At 40.2% G+C, this 13,573-nt stretch overlaps 1 protein-coding gene and 1 long non-coding RNA gene across 2 annotated transcripts; one reads left to right on the top strand and one right to left on the bottom strand.

Annotated features, from left to right (window-relative positions):
- Nucleotides 1-193: 193 nt before the first annotated feature.
- Nucleotides 194-1,241, bottom strand: LOC134859528 (uncharacterized). The gene is made up of 2 exons (XR_010165114.1): nt 1,132-1,241; nt 194-808 (listed from the first exon to the last, which is right to left on the bottom strand). It is a non-coding gene; the product is annotated as an uncharacterized LOC134859528 (long non-coding RNA).
- On the top strand, nt 270-12,726 carry gpc2 (glypican 2). Its single transcript, XM_063876047.1, has 11 exons — nt 270-791; nt 2,613-2,771; nt 3,897-4,031; nt 5,476-5,651; nt 5,775-5,855; nt 6,559-6,724; nt 7,506-7,631; nt 8,520-8,671; nt 9,615-9,751; nt 10,762-10,934; nt 11,320-12,726. Exons 1-11 carry the CDS (start codon nt 614-616, stop codon nt 11,595-11,597), a joined length of 1,761 nt encoding a protein of 586 aa, XP_063732117.1. The 5' UTR covers nt 270-613; the 3' UTR covers nt 11,598-12,726.
- Nucleotides 12,727-13,573: the final 847 nt, after the last annotated feature.

The raw sequence follows: 13,573 nt of genomic DNA, 5'->3' as shown, positions 1-13,573 counted from the left end.
CAAATCATTCAATGCAAAATGTATAAACAATTACATTTTAGGAGGCTTTTTTTCGGACTGCTCTTTATATATGGCACCTAACCGTTATTCTCTTGATAATACATTTAAACCTGTTTTTATATTCCTTTTAATATTGAATTGATAAATACATCTTATGATAATGTTGTTTTGTGGTATATACAAGACTTTGACCTGCCTTGTTCAAACATTAAAAATAGCTTTTTATTTTGAAAACAGTCTCATCCGGTATCGTGCTGCCAGCCCAGCACACTTGACAGAGTGTGCTGGATGAGGCTGAGCGACGGGAGTGCCCCATTCACACTCCCTTTACATTTACGTACAACAGAGGATCTCCCAGGAAGGACTGTAAATTAACTGGTCACGGTGCATGGAGACATATGTGTGATGAAAAAACCAGCCCGGATGCATCTGTTCACTGCACTTATCGGGAAAACTATGACTCTTTCAAACGACTAACGATTTAGGATACTGTTTTTACTTTTGCGTGCATCCAAACCGGCCATTCATTCATTTTTAAAAGGTGCTGCACCCGTCTGGTTTTATATAAAGCCGCCCTCTCTCCTGCTCTCTTTTTCTACGTCCTGCGGTGAAGATGGATACCCGCTCTTCTTCCTCCAGGTACCCGCTACTGGTGCTTCTCTGTGCGGTGTGTTCACTGTCGGGGAGCCGGAGTCCCGTGGCTGCTGCTGGGAGGAGCTGTGCCGACACCCGGCAGGTGTACGCGGAGAAGGGCTACAGCACAGGAACCGCTCCGGTGACTCAAATCTCTGGTAAGACTGCATCTATCCTGCAGTGGGATGAATCACACAGTTAGACAATGAGACTCATGCAGAACCGTCCCATCTATAAAAAAATAAGTGCATAATTCAAATTTTGATTCAAATTTAAGATAGATGTCGCACCAAAAAAAATGTACATGCCCTTGTTTTTCATGACATGCATACAAATACCATTATGCACATCCAGGTCACATATGAACTCGCAGCTCACCACCACAAATTATTTATTATGGGAACATTACAGCAGAAAAGTAGGTTATCTTTAAATAAAAAAACAAAAAGTCACGTTAGAAAAGTAATATCTAAAAGGACAAGGTTGCACACAACTCACTTATATCCACCAGAGACATAATGTGGGAATATCAATGGTGAGTTTTCCTCCAGAGAAACAATACGGGGTGGTTTAAAACAAATTACACCCGCCCCCTCCTCCCCCTGGTGCTGTTTAAATAGGATGATTAAGGGGATGAGCAATTTGCCAACACCGGTGCAACAAAGAACCTCGCCCCTAATTAGTCTTTGCCTACTGGGCCAATGTTAAATCCCTGCCTATACCCATAGGCTCTGTGTACTGGAGATAATCTTATCTGCTAAATTGACCATATCACGTGGATTAATATCTGTGGGTTTTGGATGATTTAAAGTTTTGGTGAGAGGATGGGATAGAGGAAAGATGGGAAGTAGGGGAACATCAGTTAAACATGGGTGTCTGACAAAGTGAAGGAGCAAATGTTCAGCACAACAGTGGCTAAAGATGTGTCTACCTCTTGGAAGTTCAGCCTTGCATTTAAATCAGTGCAAGAATAACATTGTGTATGTTTTACCCTTAGACAGACTTGGAGCTTTCCCTAAAACAATTGTCAAATGTATGAGTAAATTGTAGTTATGCAAAACAGTGGATCTGGTGGGTGAGGATTTATTTTGTGGCAATTTAGCTGTCTGTGTGTGAGTGCGACAACTGCAGTATTGATTTTGTGTGTGTGTGTGTGTGTGTGTGTGTGTGTGTGTGTGTGTGTGTGTGTGTGTGTGTGTGTGTGTGTGTGTGTGTGTGTGTGTGTGTGTGTGTGTGTGTGTGTGTGTGTGTGTGTGTGTGTGTGTGTTATCTCTGCCTGAGTCTTGGCTCCCTGTCCCGTGGGCCAGGGGAGCAGATGGCCGGGAGAGCGAAGGAGGAAGAGAGGCAGTTTAGAAATGGAAATAGAGGGATGAGAAAGGGGCTAATAGTGAGACACACAGAGAGAACAAAAGAGGCAGAGGGGAACATCAGCGAGGGTGGAGTTGGGAGACTTTCCTCTGTATTAACAGCAGCAATATTCATGTTAGATGTTAAATTATACAGACAAAGAATTCAAACCTTTTCCACATTCAGAGCGCTGTTTTTTTTTTTTTTTGTCTGTCTGTCTCCCCTGCTTGTCGTTTGCATATCATTACCTCTGACATATCAAAGAGCCAACCTGAGTTGACAAAGAAAGACAGATTGAAGCTGAATAATTCATGCAAGGAAATTACAATTTTCTATCACATCCTTATCTTTGATAAGATTTCCCCTCAGTAACTGAACAGACTGATGACTGGAGGAATTGAGATTTCCACTAAAAACATCTGCTTTAACCTGATAAAACACCTACGGATGTAATTGAAAATGGGCCTTTGTTTTCATTAGAGTTTGAATTTTGTCTTTATTTTAATAGCACCTTTTAGCCAGGAAGCAGTCCAAATTGTCTAACAAGAAACACAACAATACAATATCTTATGTTTACGCCAAATCCATTTTCTTCACATATGTTTTGATCTTCTTCCCTGGCCTTGTATTAGGTGAGCACCTGCGGCTCTGTCCTCAGGACTACACCTGCTGCTCCAGTCAGATGGAGGAAACGCTGGCCCTGCAGAGCGAGAGGGACTTCCTAAAGGCCATCGAGGAGAACAGCCAGTTCCTTTTGACTACTTTTACCCAGAGACACCGCAGGTTTGATGGTGAGAATCTGACCCAGAAGCAGTTGTACTTTATGTTCATATTATCTGGTTTTAAATGTAGTATAAGTCTTCTCTCCTCACATCACCCTCCTCTACCGAGTTAATGTGAGTTAAGAGACAGCTGATTAAAAACTTATTAAGGATCTTTGACTGCACAGTTCCTCTCAGATGCTCGGATTCTGAGTCAGATAAATTGACTTAAAAAAGCAGCAATGCATGAATATTGCAAAGTTCCTGGATAGGATGGTTCTTATTCATGTCTAATCAACACACAAGGACTGCTGAAATTCAAGTTACTTTAGAAATGTTAGCATTGCACTCTCATGAAGTTGAGGGACTTACAAGAGACAGGATATAAACATGATTGAATCATGATCAATAGCAGAGGTTGGGATATCCCGACAGTTAGTCGCTAGTATAGGTTAAGATCCAGAAAAACTGGATCCTACGTTTCTATAATGCAACACAACTTTGAATAGATCATTTTTTGCCTGGTATATACCCCAAAAAAAACTGTACAACTCCAGTTTGTAAGGAATTGTTGTACTTTTTGTGGTAGCCAACCGTAGCTGAGGTAACCCTGATGACATCACTAAGCACTGCACCCAGAGCCGCAGAAGACCCTATAAAACAAAGACAGCTGAAACTAAACTGAAACATGTATAAAATTGGTGGAGTTTCCCTGTCAACAAATGGTGGCTGTAGGGAAATCTACCCAGACAGTTTTAGTGGCTGTATTTCAGAGAATTCAGCCCACGTTGTCTCAATTTCTGTATGTATGGCTGCAGGTTAGTTGCAGCCCCAGCACAGAGCTAAATTTACACGTTCTCCTCCTACCTGCGGTGGACTGCTATCACCTTTTTTTCTCTCCTCTCCTCGTCCTTTTATATAATGTAAATGGTGAATCATTTAAAGAAGCTGTAGCAGAGGGAGAAATTCATACGAGTTTTAAATAGAGTACACGTTGTTATTCTGATTTAACAGCATGCATGATCTGATGTAACTGTCCCTATGAGCTGTTAATCGTGCACCCACGTACCTAGAAACCTGGCTAAGATATCACAAGAGAATAAGATGGATGATACATTTATATCTAATCTGCTTTTCCTTTTCTGTTGTCTGCAGAGTTCTTCAGAGAGCTCATTGAGTTGTCAGAGAAGTCAATGAACCAGATGTTTACCAAGACCTACGGCCGGCTCTTCACCCAGAACGCACACGTGTTCCAGGAGCTGTTTGTGGAGCTGCGCAGATATTATTCTGGTTCGTAAAGTCAGATGTGCAACTATAATTCAAATAATTGAGTAAAGGATTGAAATAAAAATAAATCCTAACTATTTATTTTAGTCAATTGATTGTATTTTTTTATGCGAAAATTTCACACAGGGCGCACAGTTGAGATTTCGCCTTAAGTTTAATATCACATAGACCTTGGAAACTGGCATTCTTTTAAACCATTTTTTCACAATTAAGAAATAGTTGATACAATTGCAGCAATAGTTTAATCACTTTACCTTAGTTTAATGTTATGGAATGAAATTATCTAATGATATATGCAAAACAATCAGGGACATCCTGTTGATTTAAGATGCATACCATGAAATGCATATGTCAATTGAATTCCTGACCTTTTTGGCATGCCCCTCCATGCAAAAAAAGAGACAATTATTCACAAAAATAACCTGACTTCTACTTCACCACCATACAAATGAATCAATACAGAGAAGTGTTTGACTGGTCTGGTTAAAGTGGATAAATTAATCTGGTAAAGAACTGTGATGATTCTGTGTTGTAGTCGCAGTTTATTCTCGTTTTAGCAGTCCACATCCCTGTCGAGGTAAATCCACAGCCACTTTGGGCAGCAGAAAAGAGGAAGCACTGCCTTTTGAGGAGAATTGGGATGGCAAGAAGAGAAAAATAGAGGGAGAATTAGATTCCCAGAGACGACAGTTTCTATTTTTGTTCCGGATCGCTCTGTTTTGGCAGGACAGCCGCTTGCTGGCGAGTCTGTCTGCAGGCTGTTGCTGCTTAGTCAACCTGTCTTTGTCTGCCAAACAACATGTATGGCTTATTTGAGGCCGCATTGTAGACAACACATTGGAGAGTCACATGTAAGTCAGAAAAGGACAAGCACCCAAACACATTTAAGGTGATTTAAATGGCTTTTAGAGAAATAAGCCAATATACATTTACTTCCTTTGTTTACAATATTATGTAGCTGCTTGCACCTAGGAAAGTATTACTGTGCACAATATACACTGAACATTTGTCGAGAAAGAGATACTTTCCCCACCATCGATACACCCTAATGTTAGTCCAAATTTGCAGGACTGGTGGTTGGATCACTAAATGTGTTTAGCCATGATATTTAATTTTAGCTCTGCCTTTCCCAAATCATTGAAGTGTACTTGGCTATCTTTATAACTATTCAACTTCTCCAAACAGTGTGTACAGTCAAAATGTAGTGAAAATGCACCGTATAATATTAAGTCAGGTGCATTTTTTCTGAATGTTGCCTGTATTTTCTGTACGGTTTAATTCAGTGCATATGGTGCTTTTGATGAAAATCCAAATGCAACGCTCTGGAACAACATACTGAGATGTAACACGATGTTCTTTCTGTCAGAAACACCTGCAGAAACATTTTTTTAGTCAGATTAAATAAAAAATAAACTGTAAAAGCTGACAGTTGTTTTTGTGCACACAGGAGGAAGTGTGAGTCTGTCAGACGTCCTCTCAGACTTCTGGTCCAGGCTAGTGGAGCGGGTCTTCTCTCTGGTTAACCCCCAGTATCAGTTCAGTGAGGACTACCTGGAGTGTGTCAGTAAACACGCCGAACAGCTGCAACCATTTGGGGATGTGCCCCGCAGACTGCGTGTACAAGTATGTGTGTTGTGATGAAATACGGAAGAAGGCTTTGATACTGCAGACCTGCATTCTCAGTTATGCAGATTGACTATGATAAAATGACTTGCACTATTGAGCTCTCTTTCCTTTTAAATTCAGGTGTCAAGGGCTTTCATTGCAGCCCGAGCTTTATCTCAGGGCTTGGCTACTGGTCGGGATATTGTTAACAAAGCAACAAAGGTGAGTTGTTCTTCGTACGGTTGTCTATATTGTTTAACTGAAAACAAAGTGCAAGATTAATTGGAGCTACATAACCAAGAAACATAAAAAATAACCAGCAGCATTAAATTACTCATTAAAAGATGGACTCGGTTAGATAACATCATTTATCTAGTGCTGCAACTGAACATTGTTATGGCCTGTCTTATCTGTGTCAATTATTTTTACAGTTGATTGGTTTTTCTGTAAGATGCCAGGGTTAAAATTAGATTATTCATAAATGTATCGTATCCCGCGCATGGGTCAGCGATGTGGTTTTCGGTATCTGTGAGCCACAATTTAACGATAGATTTCTTAAATGTTTTCAGTTTTAAATGTCATACTTTTTTGAAGTTTTCAGAAAACCACCTGAGCAAACATTACCGTGAACTCGTAGCCCCTGCCTCCTATGTCCGCCAATCAGCGCCAGACAAACATTGATTATGAATGTGAAATGGCTGTATTGAGATTTGTAATCACCTAGTCAGTTTATCTGAAAAAGGAGGTGAAAACCTGAATGATGAAACATGAAGGAATGCCAAAAATGGATGCCACGAAAACTCAGTCTTTTGTTAATGTTTTAGTTATGAGGCCACTAGTGGCAGAACATTATATACTATGTGGTTAATGTGAATGTTATTCCTCTTGTCCTAACTCTCTGACCCACTTCTTTGTGTGTTTTTAGTTGACTGCAGAATCGGAGTGTGTGCGAGGCCTGATGCGTCAGTGGTACTGCCCCTTGTGTCGGGGCATGCCCTCGCTGCGGCCATGCCACTCCCTGTGCCTTAACGTGATGAAGGGCTGCTTAGCCAATCAGGGCGACCTGGAAACCGAATGGAACAATTTCATAGGTGGGTGGTTGAAGGGGAAACAACACAACCTTATATATTGGGTATATTCTAGTAATATTGTGTTGTCTAGTTGCTTTAGGGTCAGGTGCATGACCCACTGAAACAAATCATTCATATGTCAAAGAGTTAAAATACCTTCAGTTTTGATTAAATAAGGTGTTAAAGGAACAAATTGCAGTGCCCAGGATGAAATTTTAAAGCATTTTTCAATTATTAGAATTATTCAATTGCGCATAGTTAAAAGTAGCCTCCTATTATTGCCCTCTGTCAATCATTTACGTTCACTTCCTCTTCCCCCATAATGAATTCCTCATCCATTAATCATTCATGCTTCTCTGCTCCTTCACAATTGATCTGTCTTCCTATGTTTCCCTTCCCCTTTCAGCAAACCCTTTCCCCCCCCTATTCATGTGCAGTGCTTCCTCTCACCTTTCATCACTCAATCCATGTGCACTGCACCCGGACCTATTTCACCCCCATGTACCCTTTTTATCCATCCATTATCCTTCACACTTCTCTTCATATTATGTTGGCTTGCTTCCCAATCTTCCAATCCTGTAACCTCATACACAGATGTAAATCTTTTAAGTTGGTTCAACATGAGTTTCAGAACACAGGAAACAGGCTTGATGTTCATCAGGGTTTCGAATAGGCTCATCAACCAAGTTGTTTTTTCTTTGTATTCAACCCCAGACAATCAGACATCGAGTGAATGTAGTAAAAGTAAACTTTATTACCTTTTGAATCTCTAATTCTTGTATCTCCCTCTGTCCTCTTTCAGATGCTCTGTACCAGGTTTCAGAGAAGTTGGAAGGTCCGTTCAACATGGAGCTTGCCGCCGACTCCATCTCTGTGAAAGTGTCGGAGGCCATCATGCACATGCAGGAAAACAGCGTCACCATCTCCACTAAGGCAAGGAAGAGCACACAATGGGAAATTAAATGGATGTATTCCCTTTTAAATGGTTTCCTATTTTGGAGACTAGCTTTTCTTTTAGTATTTATCAAACCTTGTTTGAAAAAGTGCATGCAGATCATCATTAAAAGAAATATCTAAATCTTTCTAATGTGACAGCATGCAGTAAACCTGACAGCCTCACAGTATGATTAAAACATGGCAGACATCCCGGCTGCTAATCCACCAGAGAGACACCCACATCTCGTTACAACCGGAAAATCCTGGTTTGTGTTAGAGGTGCTTCAGGAGCAGGCAGCTCTTTCCTTTACAGCTCAGCTTTGTGTGATTGCTGCCTTTCAGTAACATGGTTTAATTTGAGAGGTCATGGACGACTATTTCTGCAATGTGAAATTGCAAGTTTTCAGTTCACCTGCAACACTTTCGGGCGTAGAATAGGGCCAATAGGAGAATTGGAATTCTCGCCCAAATCGATGCAACAATTGCTAGGTAGATTCAGATATTTGGAGAGCAGGGAAAACAGATTTCTTGATCACTTTCACATACTTTTGGCAGGTTATTTTTTAATACTTTAAAAAATATATATTTTAAAGGTTAAGAAATGACAGTAAATTAGAAGAGAGAGATGGAGAGTGCCATGCAACGAAGGACGCCCTTACCACTATAACATGGATGCTGGAGTATCGCCAAATAAAGTAGGTGACAAGGATGCAGGATAGTCAGTGCAGAGTTATTTAACTATATCCTACAGACTAGAAAAGATATGTGCAAGATTATCCCAGACATTCCTTGAATCCTGTTGTGAAGATGATGGTATTTTAAAATAGTTATAATACGTTTTAGACGGCTGATTCAACTGTATTGATTTGCTGTTGTTTACCTCAGGTGTTTCAAGGTTGTGGAAGCCCCCGTCCAGCTCCAGGACGGTCCAAACGCTCCCCTAAAGAGTCAGGGGGAAACAGGAGGCCCTTCCGCACCTACACCCCCGAGGAGAAACCCACCACTGCTGCAGGCACCAACCTGGACCGACTGGTGAGAAAGAAACATACTGCAGCTACTCATTCAGTAATATGTGTTTACTGTACTGAAATTGAGACACTTTAAAACTGCATGAATGGCTCTTTTGTTCAGCACAACAAGCTACAAAGAAAACATGTTCATCTCTTTGTGGCAGAAAGAGCTTATTAAATATCCAGCAAACAAAGTAACATTAATTTGAAACGTGGTTCCTGGCCTGTTTGCCAATGTAGCACAAGCTTTCTTTTTTAGTTCTGTAATAGACTCAATATGAGGGAATTATTGGTCTCTTTAGCTGCTGAATGCATAAATAAAGGTCAGCAGTCATTCAAAACATTGAAGTTGCATTCAAGAAAACCAAAACAATGAGCTGAAAGATGCAAAAACTCCAAGGAGAGTGATTATTTTCTGCGGTTTCATCACTATGAGCAACTCTGTTCACATTACTATTGCTTTAGATACTCAAACAAATGCTGTGCAGGTCATATTTTTGAGTTGAGTGATATCAGAACATGATTTTAAAATTGCAATAAAGACAACTGGCAAAATGTTTGCACTGAGCATGAGTCAGGGTTCAGACATAGCAACTAAGGAGGAGGCGACGAGGACAAACGGGTGATATAGCCAGGTGCAAAAAAACTAATAATAAAGAGTGCAGCTGTCAGAGGCCAGACAGTATTCCTGTGACTGCTGAGTGGTATTGAAAGATAAAAGTGCAAGAAAATAAATGAAACCAAGAGCAGAGGAGGGAGGAGGATGATGGGCATCCATATTTATTTATAAAACATAAAAAGAGATGTGGTCTTAGAAGTAACCATGAAGCAGTGTCATGTCAGTTTATGACTTTGGCCAACGTCAGCGCCAGAGTTTCAATATGCTTCCTCCGGCCAGCCATACCAAACAAGGATACTTTTGACCAGGTCTTAGTCATAACCGATTTCTTTCCGCCTACATTCAGGTTACCGAGCTGAAGGAAAGACTGCGGCCTATGCGTGGCTTCTGGGTGTCCCTCCCACACACCATCTGCAACGATGAGAGGATGGCTGCCGACGTCACCAATGAGGACCGCTGCTGGAACGGGCAGACCCGGGGGAGGTGAGTGAGATGAGAGTGGAGGGTGGGGTTTGGTAGAGATGTAGGAGGAGGAGTGAGTGATGGTGCAGAGGTGGAACGGATGCAACAGATATCATTTTGTTAATTTAATTTTGCCACCACCAGTCACCCACATGCTGTCTGTTTGGGGCTGGTTTCTTTTATGTACAAAGAGACAGCCTAGCACCATGTATCTGTAAAGACACTGTGCAGGCTGTGTGTTGAAGAGGAAAAAGAAGTCTGCCTAATGGTTATTCTTTTAGTTTTTAATGTTCTGGCTGCATTAGACTTTAAATCCTTTTCGATTTTACTTAATTACTTAAATTATCTACATGTATTTCATACCACACATTGGTAGTTATATCCAAAATTGAATAAATGGCTAGAAACAAGAGTTGGAGCCTACATTTTATCAGATCTAGAAGGCTGTTGTTAAACACAGCAGGTAAAGGTATAATATGTAACAATGTATTGTTCTCTGTAAAGAACTTGCTATAGTTTTGCTGATTTATAGTAAGTTTGTGTGTGTTCTCCTCAGAGCCTTCACTTACAGCATGAATGTGTGTGTATGTGGAACAAGGGCACTTTTTTTCTAAAATACTATATACGATTGACTTAAAAATCGATGCTGACAGAAGTACACATCAAGGCCAGCAGTGTCATTGAAAAAGTGGAATTTTGGAAAGTTAAACATCGCACTTTTTAAATAAGTTTAGGTCCCATTACTGTGATGTAATAACAAAGACACGGTTGTTCCCCCCCGTGAGCAAAGCCAATTATTGTAGTGAACATAGTTATTGCAAAAATACACAATGAGCATAACACCAAATGTATAACATTTGGTGTTATGCTCATTGATTTTGTGTTACAGACTGTTTCCTTTTCAACACAGAGTGTGTGATATCGCCCAGCATTGCTTTGTTAAGATCTGTGCTGGTGTATAGTCATGTGGTTTGAGTTTTTTTACTTGAACTTACTTGTTTGTGTGTGTGTGTGTGTGTGTGTGTGCTCAGGTACCTACCGGATGTGATGGGCGACGGGTTGGCCAGCCAAATCAACAACCCCGAGGTGGAGGTGGACATTTCCCGGCCGGATGTGAGGACCAGGCAGCTGATCATGGAGCTGAGGGTGGTGACCAACAAACTGAGAAACGCTCAGAGCGGAAAGGACATGGACTTCATGGACAGTCAGTCTAAATATTTGTGTATAACCTAAAGGAGTATTAAGTCATGCATTGCCTGTTGTGGAATGCAAATAGTTACCTATACTAGAATAGTTGTACTTTAGTGAGGGAGGGAAATATAGATTTTTAAATTTTATTACAATTATCTGATGTATAGTCAAATGTTTCATTACAGGCAAATCATATGAAAATGTAAGTATATTTTGTAATATCATAAACTATCCAACACTGAAGGACAATTTCTAAATTACAAAAAGGTACTTTGTTTCACAAACCAAAGGTCAATTTAGGTTGTGAATGAACGATATAACTTATCCACTAAATCTCTGTGACACTTTTACTTTTCCAGAGCATGCATCAGTGTTAATTCTCTCTTTCCTTGTTCCAGGTGAGGAGGGCAGTGGCTCAGGAGGTGGAGATCAGGGGGAAAGGTACAATGACGATTGGCCCGGCTATGGGCCTTACTCCCCGCCCTATAACCAACCCCCTCGCAGCCCCGCTTCAAACCCAGCAAAGCCACCTCGGGTCCGAGAAAGAAACGGGTCCAAATGGAACAAAAACAACGGCCAAGGTCGGATCAAATCTGCAACCAGCCAGCTGTCTTTCTCCCTGGTTCCTTTGTTGTTGTTGCCTTGCATGGTCACTGTTGCCCCCATGTGGAGATAGCTGGTGAATACAGTCTGTAGGTGGAGGTTTAACGTCACACTGGAGTCTACAGCACATTATGATGAAAGAAGTCATTCCACTTTGTAAAACCAGCAGGAAAAAATAAGACACAATCAGGCTAATTTAGCAATAATTAAAAACCTGTTAACAGCACAAAAACAATGAATATCATTCCTACTGCCCGAGCCACAAAAGAGGTATAACCAGGCATTGATTATTATAAACAATAACTTAGAAGTACTGCCATTTTCGGTGTCATTCATTTGACCTATTGGAGTGTTGAAGCTGAATGTAATGCAGGAGCATATAAGTCTGAGAGAGAAACAAAAAGTACAAGAGCAGGAAATGATTTAGCTCATGGTTTGATTGTCTTTTAAATGGAGAGATGTCACCCCCATGTTATTTCAGTGAGCAGGCTAATCCTATGCGAGTGGTTTATTGCTGCTTTTCTCATGAAATGAAGTTAATTAGTTTAATCGATCTTGGTTTCAGTGCGGTTGTGGTTCATTTTAATCTTGTGGAAGTAGTAGGATTTCATTTATTTAAACCTCAGTATTTTGGCAAGGAGATTAAAAAGAAAGTCAATAGTGTGACTCTTGAAACCAAACAAGGGGCTTATTTTGAATGTACCTATAAACTCAAATTACTTTGGGGTTACTTGTGACGACTAGGGGTTAACTAATGTAATATATTGATGTTTTTAATTTATTTGTAATATCATATTTCATGTTCTTATCATTTGGCAAGGGTTGATTGGTGTTCTCTTTTTAAAAGTGTCGGTCTTTTTACTCTGTGGTATGAAAAAGGAAAAAACAAGTTGTATTTATTGATCATTTCCATGAACCAATCATTATGAAATACTGTTACTGAACTAATAACATCCAAACATTTCATTAGCCTACTTTACAATAATGGGCCAAAAGATCATTCATCATTTTCAGCCAGAGATTGTTAAGGAGAAGTGTGTGTGTGTGTGTGTGTGTGTGTGTGTGTGTGTGTGTGTGTGTGTGTGTGTGTGTGTGTGTGTGTGTGTGTGTGTGTGTGTGTGTGTGTGTGTGTGTGTGTGTGTGTGTGTGTGTGTGTGTGTGTGTGTGTGTGTGTGTGTGTGTGTGTGTGTGTGTGTGTGTGTGTGTTGTAGGATGATTTTATATTGTTTGTTGTATGTTCTGGTTTCACTGTTCTGAGGTCATGTTGAGAAGATGTTAGGGTGTTTTTTAATGCCGTGCTTTTTTTTTTACCCTTTTTTCTTAAAAGCAAGAAAAGACAATGAAAACAGTGAATGAGTGTAAACTTGGATCGAATGTTGACAGGAAGACAAATGCTGTCAAGAACTGAGTGGCTCTAGATTATCATGCGCTGAATGTTGTTTGGAGATGAAATCAAAGAATAATCAAGGAGGGAAACCGGGACAGTGAGCAGGAGTAGATCAAATTATAAGGATTTTGACAAACTCTATTTAAAGGAGAGTTGGATGAGAAGAGGATTATTGGCCCTCATTTTGTATGGCGAAGCTGCAACCAGTTAGCTTAGCATAACGATTGTTAACGCACGCAACCCCCACCGGACTGCAAATTCACGTTTTGATACCTTAGGTTTTTATATAATTTAAACAAACAACATGCAATGTATGAGCCGAAGAGGTGTTTGGTTACCCTTGAAAATAATTATATTTGCTATCACCCCTTTTTCTACGTTTTTATGCTAAGCTAACTAGCTGCTAGCACCATTTCCAACTCTTAGCAAGAAAGCAACCTAGGGTTTTTTTTTCTCGAAATGGTTAACCACTTCTTAAAAGATAATGAAAACCTGATAGGATTACAAAAAATGTCAGACATAAAGATAGAGGATATTAAAAGAATGTAAAGATGCTGTGAAAAGAAAGGTTTCTGTTGAATGAGAAACTGAAATTCACAAATGTCCTGTTGAACATGTTAAAAAAAAGAAAGAGGGTTTCATTCTCTTATTTGGCCAAAAAC

This window comes from Eleginops maclovinus, chromosome 23, assembly GCF_036324505.1.
Source record: "Eleginops maclovinus isolate JMC-PN-2008 ecotype Puerto Natales chromosome 23, JC_Emac_rtc_rv5, whole genome shotgun sequence".
In the NCBI taxonomy this organism is placed as follows: Eukaryota; Metazoa; Chordata; class Actinopteri; order Perciformes; family Eleginopidae; genus Eleginops; species Eleginops maclovinus.
This window is presented reverse-complemented; position numbering and strand designations above follow the sequence as displayed.